A 20357-nucleotide genomic window follows, 5' to 3' on the forward strand; every position below is an offset into this window, starting at 1 on the left:
GTATGCGATTAATCGTGATTAATCGTTTGACAGCCCTAGTAAAAATACAAAAAGTAGAAAATAAAATATAAATATTAAAGTAAAACATACTTAAAAATGAAAGTTAGAACTGTTGCCTTAACTAAAACAAGTTTAGATTCTAAAATTACTAAAATTAAAACTTAAATTAATTAATTAAAGCCATTTAGCAGCATTTAAAACAAGAAAAACTAACAAAAAGGACAACTCTAGCCCTAAGCACATAAAATTACTAAAACTTCAAATATAATTAAAACTTAAAGTATAAAAATAGTTAATTTAAAAATAAATAAAGTCAATTTAAAACATTAATAAATACTAAAACAGTATATAAACGATACTAAGTTAACACTACTCTTACACTCATCATTGTTCTGTGTTTGTACACATCAAGATCGCAAGAAAAGTCTTTAATCAAATGTCAAAATGCTAAATATTAGCCAATACATCATTCAATGATTAGATTCAAGAAATAGTTAATCCAGGAATGAAAGTCAAGACGCATTACGTCTGGCTTGAGGTTTGTGAATCCAAAGGCCGCCGATCTGTGTGTGTGTGTGTGTGTGTGTGTGTGTGGTGTAACGCATGTAATTGTGACTCTGAGGTGTCCTGTCCCCTTGCAGCTCAGTCCGTTCGTGTACAGCGAGTTTGCGCGGGAGAGGAATCTGCACGTGTCTCTTCTGGACCGCCTGTACGAGCATTACCCATCCGAGTACCCCTGCAGGATCATGCTGTGCGAGAACTACCGCTCCCATGAGGCAATCATCAAGTAGGTGTGAACTTTTTCACACCACTCTTCCTGAGGAGAGACCCGACATGCAAACACACAAAACACTAGGGCTGTGTTGTTGCCGACATAATTACGCACATGTCTGTCAACAGACTCTCTCTCACTCTCACTCGCAGTCTCTCTCTTTCCTGTCCGTTTCTCCATTTCTGCTTCTTTCTTTCTCCGTTTAACTGTTAGGCATGTATATATGTACTGCAGGTATAAAGAAATGCTAAATTCAGATGATAAAAAGCAAACAAACCCAATAGCCGTGCATGGTTGGGAGAGCAAAATATATCAACTCATCACCTTTTAAAATGGAGAAAATGCTTCCCATATTTTTTGTTGTCCAATGCCGTACATTCGATTTAAGTGTTTTTGTATATTCGAGTTACCGTGTTGAATCTTGCCAGTTTCAGCAGATGCCAACATAGATGGGTTCCTCTTTTCCTCAAACACTGAATACAATTGCAGATAAAGATATCACCAAGAATACATTCAATTAGCAAAATAACACCGGAAATACTATATTGCCCTTTTAAATATATTCCACCCTGTCTCACATTTAAGGCTAAATTAACATTTTCTTGGTGATGTTATTGTCAATAGCGACGCAATCTGTATTTTGGTCGATTTTAAAATTGGTTGCCCTTGAAAATTCACCCAAATATGGTTCAGTAATGATAGTTCAGTGTGAGAAGAAGCTGGATATGATCATAAAACATCAAAAACACGCCACATCTAAAGGAGTATTTCCCAGTTTAATTTCTCTTGTGAAAATGAGTACTTTTGACATTTATGACAGAATATTCATTAAAGCGACGTAGCTTGGGGCAAAGCTTCAGTGATCGGAAAGCAATTGAAATGCATTAAAATATAATATAAAAATACAGGAGTCTAGTCCACTAATAAAAATGCTCATGAATTTTAGTATTCTCTTATGACAGCAGCACTCAAGCTTCATGAACTACAGGAGTGTGATGATCTTGTTCTCCCGTGTGATTTGAGAACGATCAAAGAGCATCTTAAAGGAGTAGTTCACTTTAAAAAAAAAAACCGTTTGCTGATAATTTACTCACCCCCATGTCATCCAAGATGTCCATGTCTTTCTTTCTTCTGTCGAAAAGAAATTAAGGTTTTTGATGAAAACATTCCAGGATTTTTCTCCATATAATGGACTTCAATGGGGTCCAAACGGTTCAAGGTCCGAATGACAGTTTCAGTGCAGCTTCAAAGGGCTTTAAACGATACCAGAAGATAGAAGATGAATAAGAAAAAGTTTCATAAGCACAAATGCTCGCATTGCTCTGTTCTGTGAGACCTTTTCAACGGAATTGCGTATTACGTGACTTCACAAACGCGCATCACAGAACAGAGCAAGGCGAGCATTTGTGCTTATAAAACTTTTTTTTAATTATTTATTTGTTAAATGACCGATCGTTTCGCTAGATAAGACCCTTATGCATCGTCTGGTGTCGTTTAAAGCCCTTTGAAGCTGCACTGAAACTGTAATTTGGACCTTGAACCGTTTGGACCCCATAGAAGTCCATTATATGGAGAAAAATCCTGGAATGTTTTCATCAAAAACCTTAATTTGTTTTCGACTGAAGAAAGAAAGACATGGACATCTTGGATGACATGGGGGTGAGTAAATTATCAGCAACGTTTTTTTAAGTCCTAAGCTGCATTTCCATTTTTAAAATACATATTGAATTACAGATTTTCAGTGTGGACCCAGACTTTGAATCCCAGTGAAATATAATATGAGACGATTTTCCTTATGGACAGACACAAATTGAGGTCTATTGCCGCATACGCACGCTCAGACGGTGCAGTCAATGCCAATAGTAACACATATGCAGTGATTCCCTCTTTGGACTCCAAAATGTGTGTTTTGAGATGGAAATCTGACAAAACAGAACAAAGATGGTAGCCAAAGATGGAACTGCTCTCTGAGCGGTGGGAGTCATGTTGTTGACGCCAGCGCTTGGGCTTTGAAAATGAAGTGCCAGTCTGTTTCGGATGTGTTCAGGCATTCGCTGATAGCCTCTTCCCGATGCCTCCCAGTGCTCTCCACTTTTGAGAAGTCACAAATAATGACTAAAACGTCCTTGATTGGATGGCGTTGGCGTGAAATTGTTAATTAAAATGGATTTGAGTGTCTTCAACACGGAAATTTGCATGACGTTGTTTTTTTTTTCCCCGAATCATTTTGCATATAATCTGCATATATTGCGCTGTTGAACGTTTGAGTGAGTAATATCCAATTCAACCGATGTGTGATTGTGGAATATAAACAAAAAGTGTTAATAAACCCATTGCACTGATGCATACATTTGGCAGCATTTGAAATCTTCTAGTGTTTTCGCTTCATATTTGGAGTTAGAGGTCTTGATAGTGGAGCTGAATGGTTATTTTAAGGTTGTCAGTGCTGACTGTGTGTTCTGGCTGACTGCAGCTATACGTCTGAGCTCTTCTACGAGGGCAAACTGATGGCCAGCGGGAAGCAGCCGCCCCATAAGGACTTCTACCCTCTGACCTTCTTCACTGCCCGCGGAGAAGATGTTCAAGAGAAGAACAGCACTGCTTACTACAACAACGCTGAGGTAACCCCAACACAACCATTGACAAGTTGTTGTTTTCTCATTTCATCTGTTACATTCAGTGCTCTAGATTTGGTGCGAACAGGCCTAATATCAGATTGAATAGATGTATGGGCGTATTGGACCGTTATCATTGAGAATCCATTGGGAATGCTCTGTCAGGTGTTTGAGATAGTTGAGCGGGTGGAGGAGATGAGGAAGAAGTGGCCCGTGGCCTGGGGGAAGCTGGACGAGGGGAGTATCGGTGTGGTCTCGCCCTACGCCGACCAGGTCTTCCGAATCAGAGCCGAACTCCGCAAAAAGAGGATGCCAGAGGTCAGCGTGGAGAGAGTGCTCAATGTCCAGGGTGAGTGAAAAAAGCTATTACCAATTCTAAAGTGTACTTTAATATGCACAAATGGCCCAAATTATATTGTTTTTTGCAGACAATCATGCAAAATTACAACTAGCTCCATTCTATTGCATGTCATTTAATAGTTTATAACAGTGGTCACCAACCTTTTCAAGCCTAAGATCACATCCCAAGTCCAAATGTAAACCAAGATCTACCACTTGCAGAAAATTATGAAAAAACAAGGCCACAATGTAGTTCTACTTTGACATTCTTTGTTGCCTGTTAGTCACTAGGAAAATATTTATTTAACTATACAAATAGTATATAACTATACAAACTGTCAACTATAATTCAACATTTTCAACAGTAATATAACATTGTTAAGTATATATCCACAGGCTTATTACTCTTATATAAACACAATAATCAGTCAATTACAGGCCTAAGCCAATAATGTACTGTTTAATTTTCCCTTTTAAAACATAGGCTATTTCAAATCAAAATGGTAAGTGCAACTAGCATACAAAATATTATGACAACATTCATCCTTCAATTCTTCAAAAATATTTTCACACAAATTACAGACCTACTACTATTCATTACCTCAATAATCAATCAATTACAGGCCTAAAACAGTCATGTACAGCACTGATTCTCTTTCCCGTTTCCAACAACATAAAACACAGATCTCCTTTTAACAATAGCCAATACAGGGTTTTTCCTGGCTCAAAATGAGGCGGAGGTGGTAAAATCGTAACACTAGGGGGGTCCGTGGGCATGCCCCCCCAGGAGAAAAATTTGTACATTTTAAAGATAAATTCATTAATCTGGTGCACTTTGAGTCACTCGAATCTGTTGTTAAAAATAAAAAATAATTCACCCGCCAACCACCCATATTCTTTGATTTAGATATCTGCATCTGATCATCACATTACAATTATTCAATTAAGCATGATAATATGGTAACATATCACACTGAAGTAGGCTGATTTAAAATTAACATTTATTTAAATTAAAAGTTCTTCTTTTGGCAAAATTACATTTCCTTTATAGCCTAAACAGAGGCTTTAGCCTACTCCCTTTAAACTTAAATTGTCAATGTTTTATTTTTGAAAACACTCTTATCGGAATAATTTTTTGTACCTTTATAAAGGGCATTTTCCCCCTAATTTTATTTAATGTACTGGTATGCTCTAAATTTCATTTCAAATTCTTACATTTTATCAATACATTCAATTAAAATAATAAGACAAGGCTGTTACCAATCAAATGTAATAATTTACATTGAAAAATATAACTGTGTTAAATGAGATTATGAGATTGTTTTGAATATTTTTTTAATAATATAAGGAATGTTGAAAAGAATGATACTTACTAAACCGCCAGTAGAAGCGGCAGGCGGCCGTCTTAATGAGCGAGTCATTGAGTCATTCATTCAAACGATTCGTTCAAACGGCTGATTGATTCAGAATGAGGCGGTTTAATAATGGGTAACGTTAATTGAATCTTTGACTCGAGCGATTAGGTCAAAACGCTGAATCATTCAGTGATGAATAATGGATGAGTGTTGCTGTGAGATGCGCTGGTTCTGTTGTTTGGAACTATTTTCGCTGCTGAAACAGAACAAAAACAGTAATTACGTCTAAAAATTTAAGTAACTTAATTTTAACTAATTGTTTATTGAACTGTTATGAAATCAATATCTTGGTTTCAATCGTGCTTGCATTCAGGAAAACAGCACTCTGGTCGTGTAGTCTATAACGTTATATTGTTTCTAGGGATGTCAATTTTCACAAATTCCCATGATCGATCGTCGTTTAAATTAACGATCAATTAATCGATTAATCGTTAGCCTTAATACTGCAATATGCGTCTGCTGCAGTGCATATGGCCAACAGCATGACAGCGTCTGCAAATGCTGCTCAAACCGCTATGTTCCTCACCAAATTAATGAGAATGGTTTTAATCTAAATAAAGGGCTAGTAGGATTGTAAAATGTTTCGATGTGATTGATAATTAAATTTCAGGGCTCGAATTTCGGCGCGGGTATTGCGCATAATTCTAATAATTCCCACAGGTCTCCCATTTATAATGCAGGAAATTCCCGCAATCGTAATCCACACAGATTATAAAATCAAATCATTCTTTTAACAACTATCTGCCAGGCGCAATTTCACAAACAGCGTGAGTGTTCAGCGTGCCGCGTCTTCTATCTCTCTTCTCTCAAAATGTGTTGTGCAAGGCAAGCATCAAGCGCTGCGGCGATAATACACACTCGCATTTAGGAGTCGGGACATGACGGAATATTCACTTGCACAATCGGGCCAGCAGTGCATCGTGACTGAAGTTTACCATTTGCACGTCTTTTTAAGTCTTACCAGTTTAAACATTCAAGCGATTTTAAACTAATCAGTGCTCGTGCGCTCTCTGAGATGATTTTCTATGCGCACATTCATAGAAAATCCGCCTCAAAAACAGCTGGCCAGTAACAAAAGTTATTTTTCGCGGATTATATTGCTTTAACACGCAAAATTGTGTCAATTTCGGTCTCCGTGAGTATATTCTAAACATAGTCGGTTTTGTCTTTTAATAAGCATAAAACGCATGCCAGTATAATGAACACAGGATCCCTGCACTTGCTCATTAATTTAGTTGTCAAAACAACAAAATATAGCTTTAAGTTAAAGGAATCAGGATTAATAGCCTATATATATTTAATTTATTCAGGACTAAAATACTACCCAGTGTTATTTTCCATTTGATTACTTTATTCAGTTTCTGTAGGCCTATATGAAGTTAGACCCATTGAAAAACTTTTCTCTTTATTTGTCTTTATTTGTATCTTTATTCTATTGTATTTATTTGTGCTACTTTTTTCAATTTAATTAAACAATTTAAATCAAGCTTCCTTGTGATGTGTAAAGTCTTAACAACAATATTACCCCATTGTAAAAATGCAATGAGCGCAAACATTTAGGCAAGATAAATGTAATTTTTGTTTGGAAAAAATGCCCCCCGCCCTTCTCCCCCTAAAAAAAAAATCCCCCCCATGAGAATCATCTAAGGGGGGATTTCCCCCCCATTTTCCAAAACGAAATTCAGGCCCTGAATTAAATTAAATATTTAATAATCAAATATAACGACTAATACAACGCGTCACCAACGCCGCCTCAGATGCGCTTGTCAGAATGTGTGACTTGTGGACGCGTGCTCTTCCTGGAACAACGCACTTAAAACGGCAACTAAACCCAATGAATTCACACCGATTTAATAAAATAGTGTTCTCATGTTATGTAATATGACAGTCCCAAATTAATCCTCGTTATTAGTCGTGCATTCTGCTTGAGCGGCGCGCGCTGAATGAATAACTTAACCGTTGAGCACTTTGCTAGCACGTTATTTAACTCAAAGAAACGCATCCTATGAGATTAATCAGATATATACAAAATAAACATAATATTACAAATAATATCTGCACAAAATGACGTGAATGCACAAGTGAACTTGAACTAAGTTACGTGCCATTCAGAATGACTCATGTTGTGGACGCGCTCTTCCTGGAACAACGCGACACGGCAACTAAACCCAAATAATTCACAATGTTTTATTACAATATTGTTCTCTTTATAATGTTATGTAATATGACAGTCCCAATAGTCGTTATTAGTCGTGCATTGCCATTTGAGCTGCGCGCGCTAAAGATCACGCTGCGTCAATTCTTAACCAAATGCATCCAATATGAGATAAATCAGATATAGATAGGCACACACAAAATAAACTATTACAACTTACATTTGCACAAAACAAAAGGCAGCGAATGCACACGCAAACTTATAGTCATGATGAAGGTGTAAAATAGTCCCAAACATAACTCCGGCGCGCTCGCTTACATGTTTCGCGGTTGAGCAGCACGCACGCCCATGAACCTGCTTAATCGATGATCGATAAGGTTTATCGATTAAACGTGTTATCGACAATTAATCGATCATCGATTAATCGTTGACATCCCTAATTGTTTCTTAACTATAAATTTGACGGAGGCGGCCGCCTCATAATTGTCTATGCAGGAAAACCCCTGCAGATTTCAAACTAGCAATAGCCTACTCCCTCACCGTTGTGCCATCGTTTCGTTAGCTTGCGTATCGTTAGCTTGAAGAGCTTGATGGGAGCGTAGTGTGAAGTGGCTGAGCTGGTTAAAGCGTGAAGCCTTGTTTATACTCGACGCGTCCGCATGAGCCAAAAATGACGTCATTGTAACGGCGCGCGCGCCTCCGCATCCCCTAGACACCATTTACTACACACAGTAGGCTCACACATGGTGCATTTTTAATTAATAAATAATAATGAATACAAATATTGGTGTTTTTTCTCTGATTTTGAAAACTCTTCGCGATCGACTTAAAATGCTTCCAAGATCGACTTGTCGATCGCGATCGACGGGTTGGTGACTCCTGGTTTATAGGGTGATTATGAGAATTTGTAAAGGGCCCCTATTCTGTTTTTTTTATTTAGTGTAATATAGTTTCTGGGCATGTAAATGATCTGCAAAGCTCAAAGTTCACACCAAATGGAGCTAATCTTTCCAACAGAAAACACTTTCCTTAAACGCCTGGTTTGTAGACCTGTAGTTATTTCCGTGACATGGATGCTCACCCTCAAACAAAAGCAGTTGTAAGGCCAGGAAGAGTTTCATTATGTTGAAGGGGAAAACATCATTACATGGACTTGTCATACAGAGGTTGCATTTATTGAGCAGTCACAAACAATGTAGTCGAGATTCATGTTTGGATTTATTACAGTTCGTCACTTAGAAGGTTTGCTCATAGATTTAGTCGCAGTACAACGTGAAGGAACACAGACTGGCTGAATTACACTTTCATATGAGCAGAATATTTGCAGTGGAGATTTTTACAACTCCAACATTCATTTTGGGAAGATTAAGTAAAACACCGGGCAGAAAATGTATCCATTTTAAGAGAAAAGCTATGATTGGGGGATTTAAGCTCTTGACATCTGGCAACCGTGGAGGCTTGTTGCCAATGCAAGATAACGGGAATGAAAAAAGAAAAAGCATTTTCAGGATAAATAATCAGCAGGCCAATATCTCGGATGATTATGCGTAGTTATTAGAGAGAAGCAGAAATCGTGGTCACGATTAATCATAGTTCACCATCTTGGATTTATGTTTCCACTGACCAGTGACAAAGATTGCGTTCACGGGGAGGGAAACATTTGATCCTACCTCACAATTTTGTCAAAGTGAGGTATTTTCAGCATTTTTAAGATACCTAACTATTGGAGCATCTTTCGTGTTGTGAATGCGCCTGTGCTGCTTTAAAATGCTCCCCCTGGAAGAAGATCACTGGGTTTTAAACCAGACCCCATGTGTCAGCCCAGGCGGGCGGCGGAGAGAGAAAGTTTACAAGACTGCAATTTAGCCTGCCAAATGTGTGTTTGGTGTAGAGCCGGTTTCATTTGAAAAGCCAGATTGGTTTGTGCATAATTGATGGCGTTTGGTTCAGCCTGTTGCATTGAAAATCACCTTTTTAATGGAAGGAGAAATCCCTGTAACTCAGGTGCTTGTTTGGCCCAGAGATTCATCTGAAGTGGTCATTACCCGAGTCATGTTCTGCCTGGCTGCCAATCTGAGCTGGGCACCGAGTCACTGTAAGTTCTGCTTTTGTCGTAATTCATAGAGAGATCTTCTGTTGTTATTACAGTGACATTCATTGCATGTTTATGACTTTCCAGTTTTCCATGGTCAACATAAAATCAAATGTAACCCTATTTTATTAAAGCACCTTCGTTCCAAGTCTTACTGTGAAGTTGTTCATTGGTGTACAACAGGGTTTCCCAAATGGGGGTTCATGACTAGCAAAAAACCAACTAGCAACAAATCTAGTGACTTTTTGAGTTGTTGGTTAGCATGTAGTCAGTCACTATATCATACTCGCTCCATTTTCTAACAGAAAATATAGAAATGAGAACAGCTTTATTGGACATTTGGCTATATATATTATATTAAAATACAGTAAGAGTGCCTGGATTAGGAGAGAAAACCGATGTAAACTGCTGACAGTTGGCGCATCTAGCGACATTGTGACTTTTTGTGCAGGCTTTAGCTACTTTGCTTTGAAAATAGTTAGCAACACTGATTGCAGGGGCTTCGTGAGTTGATGAAAAGCTAATCATTAATCATGTAAAACTGCTCGAGAATTGCGACGTAATCTCCTTTATTCAGCGGCTCGGAGCAGCTCGGTTCACCGTAAATCCAGCAAACTCTATTTGGGAACGCAATATGCGCCAGGTTTACACATTCACATAATTTCCAACTTTTTTGTGGACATAAGTTTGCAGCATTTGAGGAGTATTCTGCCAAAGTAAAAGCTCAAGGATGATTTTTGTTTAAAGCTCGAGATTGAGCATTTGAAAGTGATAATTTAGTAGTTTAAATATTATTATAATCATTATCAAATATTAATTTATTTTACAGTCTATTTCTAAAAGTACAATTTACAAATAAGGTCTTATTAATTTTTTTAAAGGGTAACTAAACACTAAACCAACTTTTTTTAGTTAATGATCTGTTAGACTGGGGCTTTATTAGTGCTGTTCATTGATTCGAGTAACTTTTTTGACATTTGGGTATAAAGTGTTTTAATTCTACAATATATGGTGTAAAAACGTCTGAGTGCTGCCCTCTTCAGGTTGAACGGGGGCTACTGCAGTTGAATTTTCCTATTGGATGTTTGCGGTAGTTCGTGACGGTAGCGGTGAGAGCTGACGTAAGCAGGTTTCAGCTTACCACGCCCTTGGTATGAGCTACCACACCCATGGCAGTATAAAAACCATCGTGTTTCGTCAAAACCACTGTAGCGAGTCAGGAGTTGGAATTGCGAGTATTGAAAACGATCAGGATAGAGTATCCGTTCATCCCCTCTATCTCCGCCCACTTTTCCAGCATTTTTCAAATATTGCCAGTGGGTGGAGTCAGGCTCTGACCAGGGGTTTAGTTACCCTTTAACATTAGTTAAGATTAGGCTTTATGTAGAATTCAGAAACTCTTGTTATTAGCGACACCGGTGGCCGTTAAGTGAACTGCAGCCAGCATCTCGTTGCTTGTACTTGTGCACACGTAACGCACGAGACTGAACGTGAATCCAAGTCCTGGTTTTATACTCACGGTGAAGTTCTTTTTTCCGTTCTTCGCTTATAGAAGTAAAAAGAAGTTCGGAATACTTGAAAAAGTCGAACAAATCAGTCTGCAAGTTTGTGTAGACAACCTAGGAAGTCGGGGTAGCTTCGTTTCAAGCAGTTCACACCCTGGCAATAAAAAACTATTAATATGTGGTAATTCTTACATATAGTGAATAACATATATACTTAAATGCATTAGAACTCACTCAGTAACATGTTTTACAGCATTTATTAACTTTTGTTAATGTTACAATTAATGTACACAGTGTTAATTCACAGTGCCTTATCTAATGTTAAAGGCCGTTGCACATTGAGTCCGAAAATTTCGTATGCGTTTTTTCGTATTCGTGATTCGGTGGCTCTGAATTGTCAAAACACCAGTCAAACACCATTCAAACTGCTTGCTACGGATGCGAAAAACGCAGAAAATCGAATCCGATTCGGGTTTTTTTTATGACGGACGAAAGTTTCGGAGGCAGTGTGCAAGCGTGCTTGACATAACGTGAGGTCGTATTTATTTTTTAACGTGCGAAAATTTCGGACGCGAATTTCGGACTCGGTGTGCAAGGGCCTTAACAGATACAACTTTTGACTTGAAATATTTAGTAAATGTAACATTTAAGACTTATAAGTCCTAGTATTGTTCGTCGCTAATGTATTGAACTAATATTAATGAAACACCAACTCTCCTTTTCTGCAGATTGGTGGAAGTAAAACCGGTGTCATGTTACGTTTTCTTGTGTCAGCACGGTTTGCAGCATATAAAGTACACGTATCTCTCCTGCTGTCCACAGGTAAGCAGTTCCGGGTGCTGTTCCTGAGCACCGTCCGCACCCGTCACACCTGCAAACACAAGCAGACGGCCATCAAGAGGAAGGAGCAGCTGGTGGAGGACTCCACTGAAGACCTGGACTACGGCTTCCTCTCCAACTACAAGCTGCTGAACACCGCCATCACTCGAGCGCAGTCCCTGGTGGCCGTGGTGGGAGACCCCATCGCCCTCTGCTCAGTGGGACGCTGCAGGTAACCGGACACTGTTTAAAAGGCTTAACCACTTCGTTTGTTGAAGTTAAGGCCTGGTTATGTATTTATTCTATTTACACTACTGGTTAAAAGTTTGGAATAATTAGAAAAAATAAAAAAAATAATGTTTTTCAAAGAATGATTATGATCACTAGTCTGACTCCAGTCTTGAGTGTCACATGATCCTTCAGAAATCATTCTAATATGCTGATTTACTTAATTATTAATTATGGTTCTTATAATATTTTTGTGAAAATCGTTTTGTTTCATGTTTTGATGTATAGAAAGTACAAAAGAACGAAATTAATTACATTATAAATGTCTCCACTGTCACTTTTGATCCGTTTAATGCATCCTCTCCTCTCTGTATAAAAGTATTAACACTAAGTTTCTTTAGAAAAAATGACTTACTCAACTGTTTTCAACACTGATAATAATCTACTTGATCATCAAATCATCATATTTGAATGATTTCTGAAGGATCATGTGACACTGAAGACTGGAGTAATGATGCTGAAAATTCAGCTTTGCCATCACTGGAATAAATAACATTTTAAGCTATATTAAAATAGAAAACAGTTATTTTAATTCATAATAATATTTCACAATATTGCAGTTATTATTGTATACATTCAGTCTTGGTGAGCATAGGAGACTTCATAATCGTAATTATTTTAAACTTTTGACCAGTAGTGCATTTTGTGAATGGTTTATGGGGTTTGTTGTTTCTACAATAAAAGAATCGACCTAACCTCTGGGGGAAAACAATCATTGTGTAGAATAGAATAGAATAGAATAGAATAGAATAGAATAGAATAGAATAGAATAGAATGTGTAAGCAGGGCAGACAGTGGCTCACTGCTGTCTGGTTTTGGTGAGTACCTGTGTAGTCAGAGTCCCCAAAGGAAGAGCTGTCCCTCTGCCTTCCCATCATGCACTTCACCGCTGTCAGCTTGGAGTAAACGCTCCTCACGCACGGCGCTTCAGACATACAGAAGGGATATCGAATCTTTCGGCACCTCTCTTCAGGAGGACGGCGTGAAGCTAATGCACTTGTTTACCGTCCCAGCTTCAGAGCACTGTTGTTTGAATGTATGCGTGTTGAGCTGCAACAACTAATCAATAATAATCAACAACGAATTTGAGTGCACAGAAATTATCCGCCAGTCTCGTCATTTTACAGTATTTGAATAACGCATTTCTATGGACAAAAGGTCAGAGAGTGAGCTGTTACAGGAAAAGTGGCCAACCCTAATAATCCTAAGTATGAGTACGGCCTTATGATTTCTGTGATGCGGAAAGCGCTGACAGAATCGCGGAATCTAGCCGTGAAAACAGAATTGACTGTATAACGTGGAATGTCATGGAATTTGCCAAATTTTAGATAAACGAGTCACAACTAGGGTTGTTTAATTTTCATTTGATTACACTTTAAATCAAGGTTTTATGCCTTCATTTGATTACTGCTGGTTTTTGATCATTAATTTGTATTAAATCATAAATCCAGAAAAATTCAAACACAACACCGTGAGTTCACACATGCAGCAGAATGTCATGTGACCGCAATGTAGCAATACCAGCATATCAACTACTGTTTCACATGCTATTTTTAAAGTGCCCTTATTATGCTATATTAAAGGTTCCTAATGTTGGTTTGGAGTTCTCCTACAATAGGTTTACATCCATCCAAGGTCAAAAAATGCTTTAGTTTTTTCATAATATTCATTCAGCATCAGCTCTTTTCTCACAGTGTCTGAAACGGTTCGATAAAGGATTCAGACTATCTGAACCCCCTCTTTTCTGAGAGCCTACTCTGCTCTGATTGGTCAGATGACCCAGTCTGTTGTGATTGGTCGACCCAGTCTGTTGTGATTGGTCTACTCTGCTCTGATTGGTCAGGTGACCCAGTCTGTTGTGATTGGTCGACCCAGTCTGTTGTGATTGGTCTACTCTGCTCTGATTGGTCAGATGACCCAGTCTGTTGTGATTGGTCGACCCAGTCTGTTGTGATTGGTCTACTCTACTCTGATTGGTCAGGTGACCCAGTCTGTTGTGATTGGTCTACTCTGCTCTGATTGGTCAGATGACCCAGTCTGTTGTGATTGGTCTACTCTGCTCTGATTGGTCAGGTGACCCAGTCTGTTGTGATTGGTCTACTCTGCTCTGATTGGTCAGATGACCCAGTCTGTTGTGATTGGTCTACTCTGCTCTGATTGGTCAGATGACCCAGTCTGTTGTGATTGGTCTACTCTGCTCTGATTGGTCAAGTGACCCAGTCTGTTGTGATTGGTCTACTCTGCTCTGATTGGTCAAGTGACCCAGTCTGTTGTGATTGGTCTACTCTACTCTGATTGGTCAGATGACCCAGTCTGTTGTGATTGGTCTACTCTTCTCTGATTGGTCAGATGACCCAGTCTGTTGTGATTGGTCTACTCTACTCTGATTGGTCAGATGACCCAGTCTGTTTTGATTGGTCTACTCTACTCTGATTGGTCAGGTGACCCAGTCTTTGTGATTGGTCTACTCTTCTCTGATTGGTCAGATGACCCAGTCTGTTTTGATTGGTCTACTCTACTCTGATTGGTCAGGTGACCCAGTCTTTGTGATTGGTCTACTCTTCTCTGATTGGTCAGATGACCCAGTCTGTTTTGATTGGTCTACTCTACTCTGATTGGTCAGGTGACCCAGTCTTTGTGATTGGTCTACTCTACTCTGATTGGTCAGGTGACCCAGTCTGTTGTGATTGGTCTACTCTACTCTGATTGGTCAGATGACCCAGTCTGTTGTGATTGGTCTACTCTGCTCTGATTGGTCAAGTGACCCAGTCTGTTGTGATTGGTCTACTCTGCTCTGATTGGTCAGATGACCCAGTCTGTTGTGATTGGTCTACTCTACTCTGATTGGTCAGGTGACCCAGTCTGTTGTGATTGGTCTACTCTACTCTGATTGGTCAGATGACCCAGTCTGTTGTGATTGGTCTACTCTGCTCTGATTGGTCAAGTGACCCAGTCTGTTGTGATTGGTCTACTCTGCTCTGATTGGTCAGATGACCCAGTCTGTTGTGATTGGTCTACTCTACTCTGATTGGTCAGGTGACCCAGTCTGTTGTGATTGGTCTACTCTGCTCTGATTGGTCAGATGGCCCAGTCTGTTGTGATTGGTCTACTCTGCTCGGTCAGGTGACCCAGTCTGTTGTGATTGGTCTAATCTGCTCTGATTGGTCCGATGAAAGAAGTATTACTGCTAACGACTCGTTTCAGGCAGAATCCGTTCTTCTTCACACAGCAATCCCGTTAAATTAGCATAAAATTGCCAGATTTACTTTTCCGGTAAATTCACACAAATGCTGTTCGCACAAGCAACAGCATTCTAGCTTTTTACCTGTAAGAGACCATTCACACATCAGCAGCGAAATACGGGTAAATTCTGTGACGTCAGTCATCGGAAACGATCTTTAAGCGCCGCTCCGTTGTCTTCATCCATCCGCATGAGAAGCGCTTAAGTTTCACCAACTGTTCGATTTGACACAATTTTTTGACGTCTGAGTGAAAGGCATAATGGATGATCAAACAGAACGTGTTTTTGCCCTTAAAAACACAAGACGCACATAATCGTATCCAACTGCAGAGCCGCAGCGCTGATGAATGGAAGAGAAGGCCGGGTCTCGAGCGCGACGCGTTGAAAAAGCTGCGAAACGTGGTGAAACGGTCAAAGATGAACATCTTGCGCATATTTACATAGAAAAACTATTAAAAGCTTACTGTAAACAGCGCTGAGTAATCACATCATCTCATAAGAACTTTTATGATTGGCCCAAAGCAGACGACTTACGTCAGCGCGCTCTGACCTTGTACGTGATCAGACAGGTAATCTTCATCAGTGTTCACACAGAGCACATTACCGGTAATTTACTGGTAATGTTACAACTTCCCTTACTGGTAAATTGCCGGAACCAATTTACCGGTATTTTTGAAAAGGTCCTGTTCACACATGAGCTCTTACTGGTGATATACCAGTAAAGACCGCATGCGTGAAAGGGGTTAATAACTCCATTAATCATGCGCTTTGATTTTTTAAAACCTTGCAGACCTTTTACATTCACAAACAGCTATATTTCACACTACACGACAGGTAATATCTGAAAAAGCATAATATGGCCACTTTAATAAAACCGTAGGCAGGATAGAGTATATGCTGTGCAGAATGCTAGTTTTTTTTCAAGCCATTGATTAAACAGTCAGTCTTATATATTGGGATCCATATAAGATTGTCCAAACAAAGAGCACAATTAATCAAAAATGCTTTTTGTATTATTATTTATTACATTTATTAAACCTAGCCCTAATACCAAAGGTACAAATACAAGAGAGCCGTGAATGATGTTATGTAGCTCGTGGGAAGTTAACAATCCCCTGTGCCTTTGACCTTTGACCTCTGACCTCTTGTGTTTTGGCTCTTGTGACATGAATGTGACAGTGTGTATTGCTGTCAGGCAGGGTTGGGCATTCAGTGTGTGTGTTTATATGGGTGTGTTGACACTCCCCCAGAGAGCTGTCTGTCACTTCGCTGGCAACACTCTCTATCCTCCCTAGTTGCAGCTCCACTGTCGCTATGGAGACAGACTCACATCAACCAATCGGTAGAGACCGGCCACAGTAAATGTCAAGCCGAAGGGCCTGGCAATTAAATCTCTGTGTGTGTGGTGAAGATTCGGTGCTGTCCATTCAGACTTCAATAATCGAAGCGTTACCCTCGTTACATGACCTGATGACCAGTCCAGCTAAAGTGCTGTGGTAGTTTAAAAAAAATCCTTATTTTTTTTCCATTTGGTAATATTTATTTTCATAGATCAGTATATGGGTTAAAAAAATTAGCATTACAAAATACAACCAGTGTTAAGGGGATAGTTCACCCAAAAACAGAAATTCTGTCATTAATCGCCCTCATGTCGTTCCAAACCCGTAAGACCTTCATTCATCTTCAGAACACAAATGAAGATAGTTTTCCTTAAATGCGAGAGCTTTTTGAATAGGGGTGCAACGGATCATAACTCACGGTTCGGATCGTTTCTCGGATCAGAGTCACGGATCGGATCATTTTTTGGATCGGCAAAAATAAATTTGACTGGTTGACTTACCGAAACAGGCCAATCAGGATGCTCTCTATTTTACATGCACACACACGCAAGGTCTCTCGCTCTCTGCGAGAGTATGTTCTGTCTCGCATGCGCGCTCTAGATTCCAGGAGATTTGAACTAATTTGCGGACATCAGGGAGCCGCTTAGCCTGGGAAAACCCAGACAACTTCCGGCAAATTTAGATTTGCTCTGAAAGTTAGTCTGGCAAAGAGCTCATTCAAGCCCATTTCCAATCCGTCGAAATCGAGGCACCAATCAGAAACGTTGGGGCGGGCTTTACACGATGACGACAGCGCTGGGATTTTGAAGCAGATTTTGTAGCCTACATTACAAAGATGGATGCCGCCGTCGAACATCACTCGTTCGAATCAGCTATCGCGTCTGTTTTAAGCGATTTGAACGTTTCCTTTTTGTTAAAAACCGAGCAAAGAACAACACTCGGAGATGTTTCTCCGCCGCTCTGCATACGTCATCTCCTTCATCGCTCTGATTGGTTTAGGTCTATCCGCGACTTCCGTTGGTGACGCTCCTCTGGAAATGATTTGTCTATGACGCTTTGCCAGACCATAACTCAGTTACAACTGAGAATGGTCTGGTTTTAACCAGGCTAGGAGCCGCTATCAATATGCAGGATTTTTATAGGTTAATTTTTTTATGCCAATTCAGCGCAACTCCAAAAAGGAGGACAAAATGAGTGTCCGGCTTGAGGCTGCGCCGGACAGGGGGCTTAAAATCCGGACGTATGGCCACCCTACTACACACGTCACGGTTTTATCCACTAACCTCTTTCCTTCATCATTATATTTAAAAGGGAAGCCAAAATGCGCCCATACAGGGGATTTAAATGACGCGGGGCGTTCAAGCTCCTCCGTTCGCCATGACCACGCTGTGTGTGGACTGAACATGCGCACAGCTCTTCTTTTTTTTCATAAATGAATCCGCGGATCACATGTGTGCCGAACCGAAGATATTGATCCGAACGAATCACGGATCAATGATGATCCGTTGCACCTCTATTTCTGAACCAGCCATGGGCAGCAACGTCATTGCAACTTTCAAGGCCCAGAAATGTAGTAAAGACATTGTTAAAAAGTTAAAAGGTGGTTCAACGTTAATGTTATGAAGCGACGAGAATTATTTTTGTGCGCAATAAACAAACAAACAAACTTTATTCAACCATTTCTTCTCTTATCTGAAATGCATTGCGATAGTGAGAATATAGTGTTCAAATATGCTTAATGTCACAGTTCGAAGATCTTTATATTTTTCGAAATAAAATGAAGCATTTTTATTAAAACTATAGTTTCCTCTTCTTTCTTTTTTTCGGACCCAAACGTTTTCTTGACAGGTTTTGTGAGTTTCCCTGATACACCTGTCAGATAAATGTGTGTTTACTGCAGTTCTAGCTGGCTGTCGTATAACAAATCCACTGTCTACAAGCTGTTCCACATCTAATTCAGTCTGTCACTGTAAGTTCAACTTGTCAAGTCCTCATCAAGCTCCTGATTAGTTCAATCAGTTCCGCTTCCTCAAGGCCTCATCATAGTATCTGAAATGAGTTCTGCTGTCTGTGGAGGAGGGGGCACAAACTATTGCTTGCAGAGTTGACACATACTGCAAACACTAACTCAACTTGACGTTTTGAACTGTGTGGTTGCTGATGTTGCCTGTGTTGATGTGTGTGTGTGACATTGGAAGGTGTGAAAGTGTGTAGCACTGCTGAGATCACATCAGGGATGAAGTATATTCTGACTAATACATCTCTGTTTGGATTTTTGCTTAGAGGTTTGTGCAATAATCTGACAGCAGAGTTGTCAAATTCATCAACCCTTAAACTTTATACCAAATTAATTCTAGTCATCAATTAGGGTGCTTAAAGATGAAGTAATGCACCAAATGTGGCGCCCAACGCAGGGCTGTCATCAGGTTTATGATGCTTTTGCTAATTAGGTGTGTGCGATATCACGATTGTTGATCGTGGACGGTTGAAATGCCTCCACGATCTGCTTTTGAAGAAATATCGTAGTATCGTGTTACTAAAAGCCTGTCAAACAGCGCCTGGTTACTGGACTAAGTTATCTTTTAAGTCTTATCGCGCTAATACTGTCAAATACACACAAGGGTTACATAAACACAGTTGGTTATGTCTTAAGTAAAAGCAAACATTTGAAAATCGGGTGCGTGTCATATGCGTGTTTATTAGATGCGTGCCGGTCTTAAAGCGACAGTAGCCTATAGTGAACATGCTGCCGCTTGTCCTTAAAGGGATAGTTCAACCAAAAATGACAATTTTATCATTATTTACTCACTGTAATGTTGTTCCAAATCTGTATTAATTTCTTTCTTGTGCCGAACACAAAAGAAGATATTTTGAAGAATGTGGCTATCCAACAAAACCATTGACTTCCACTGGGACCAGCAGCTGTTTGGTTGCGGATAGACCATTATTTCTGCCTTCCACATTCTTCAAAATAACCTTTATTTTCAACAGAAGAAAGAAACTTATTCAGGTTTAAAACGTCTTGAGAGAGTAAATAATGACAATTTTCATTTTGGGGGGAAACTGTCCCTTTAATGTTATAAAACACAAAGAGAAAATCACTCAATGCTCTTGACTGAGAACTGTAATAGTAGCTTTAATAAGAATCAATGTATAATTTATACAGTGAAGTCTATGTAGTGTTTTATTGTTAGATTTGTTCATTTATTTTCGTGAATGCTTCTGTTAAATATGCTTACAGTAGCTGAAAAAATAAAGCTATGTTTATTTCATTTGTATATTATGTTGTGTATATGTAGTGTTCATATTTTGTAATAACAAAGAAAATGACAAAGATTTGGCCATTTTTGGCCAAAAGATTTTATATTTTCTTACCTTGTAAGGTTTTTTTTTTTTTTAAATAGGAACATTAGTTAGGCTGTAATGCTCAGTCACTTGCAAAATAGTAAAGTCAACGTGAAAAAGAATTATGATAAAATTCGGAAAAAGAAATCTTAGAAAGAAATCTAATATTTTTTCCATATCGCCCACACCTATTGCTAATCTCAATTATCTAAAATGATCTTAATCAACTTAGTATCTACAGACCTGGTGAATTACTACTTTGATTTCTGTACCAAGCACAAAACAGAGCCATGATCATCTTCATCGACTGTATGAGACCCAATTCAATGTGTTGTGAGTGTAGATAATGTCTTCAATTGGCCCTATTGAGTTCAAAATGTGGCATAGATGCTTTCTGGTAATAACCTGATCTATCGACTAGGCTTGTTAAT

General features: G+C 39.2%; 1 protein-coding gene across 3 annotated transcripts in view; it reads left to right on the forward strand.

The window, feature by feature from the left end:
• Positions 1-20357, forward strand: part of helz (helicase with zinc finger) — an 82650-nt gene that overhangs the window by 37798 nt on the left and 24495 nt on the right. For all 3 annotated transcript variants that reach the window (XM_056251367.1, XM_056251375.1, XM_056251384.1), the window contains exons 18-21: positions 642-787; positions 3246-3393; positions 3553-3736; positions 11716-11944. In XM_056251367.1, coding sequence (XP_056107342.1) covers positions 642-787; positions 3246-3393; positions 3553-3736; positions 11716-11944 — 707 coding nt within the window. The remainder of the gene's footprint in view (positions 1-641; positions 788-3245; positions 3394-3552; positions 3737-11715; positions 11945-20357) is intronic.

This window comes from Rhinichthys klamathensis, unplaced genomic scaffold (genome assembly GCF_029890125.1).
Source record: "Rhinichthys klamathensis goyatoka isolate OS25496 unplaced genomic scaffold, OSU_Roscu_1.1 h1tg000004l_1, whole genome shotgun sequence".
Classification (NCBI taxonomy): Eukaryota; Metazoa; Chordata; class Actinopteri; order Cypriniformes; family Leuciscidae; genus Rhinichthys; species Rhinichthys klamathensis.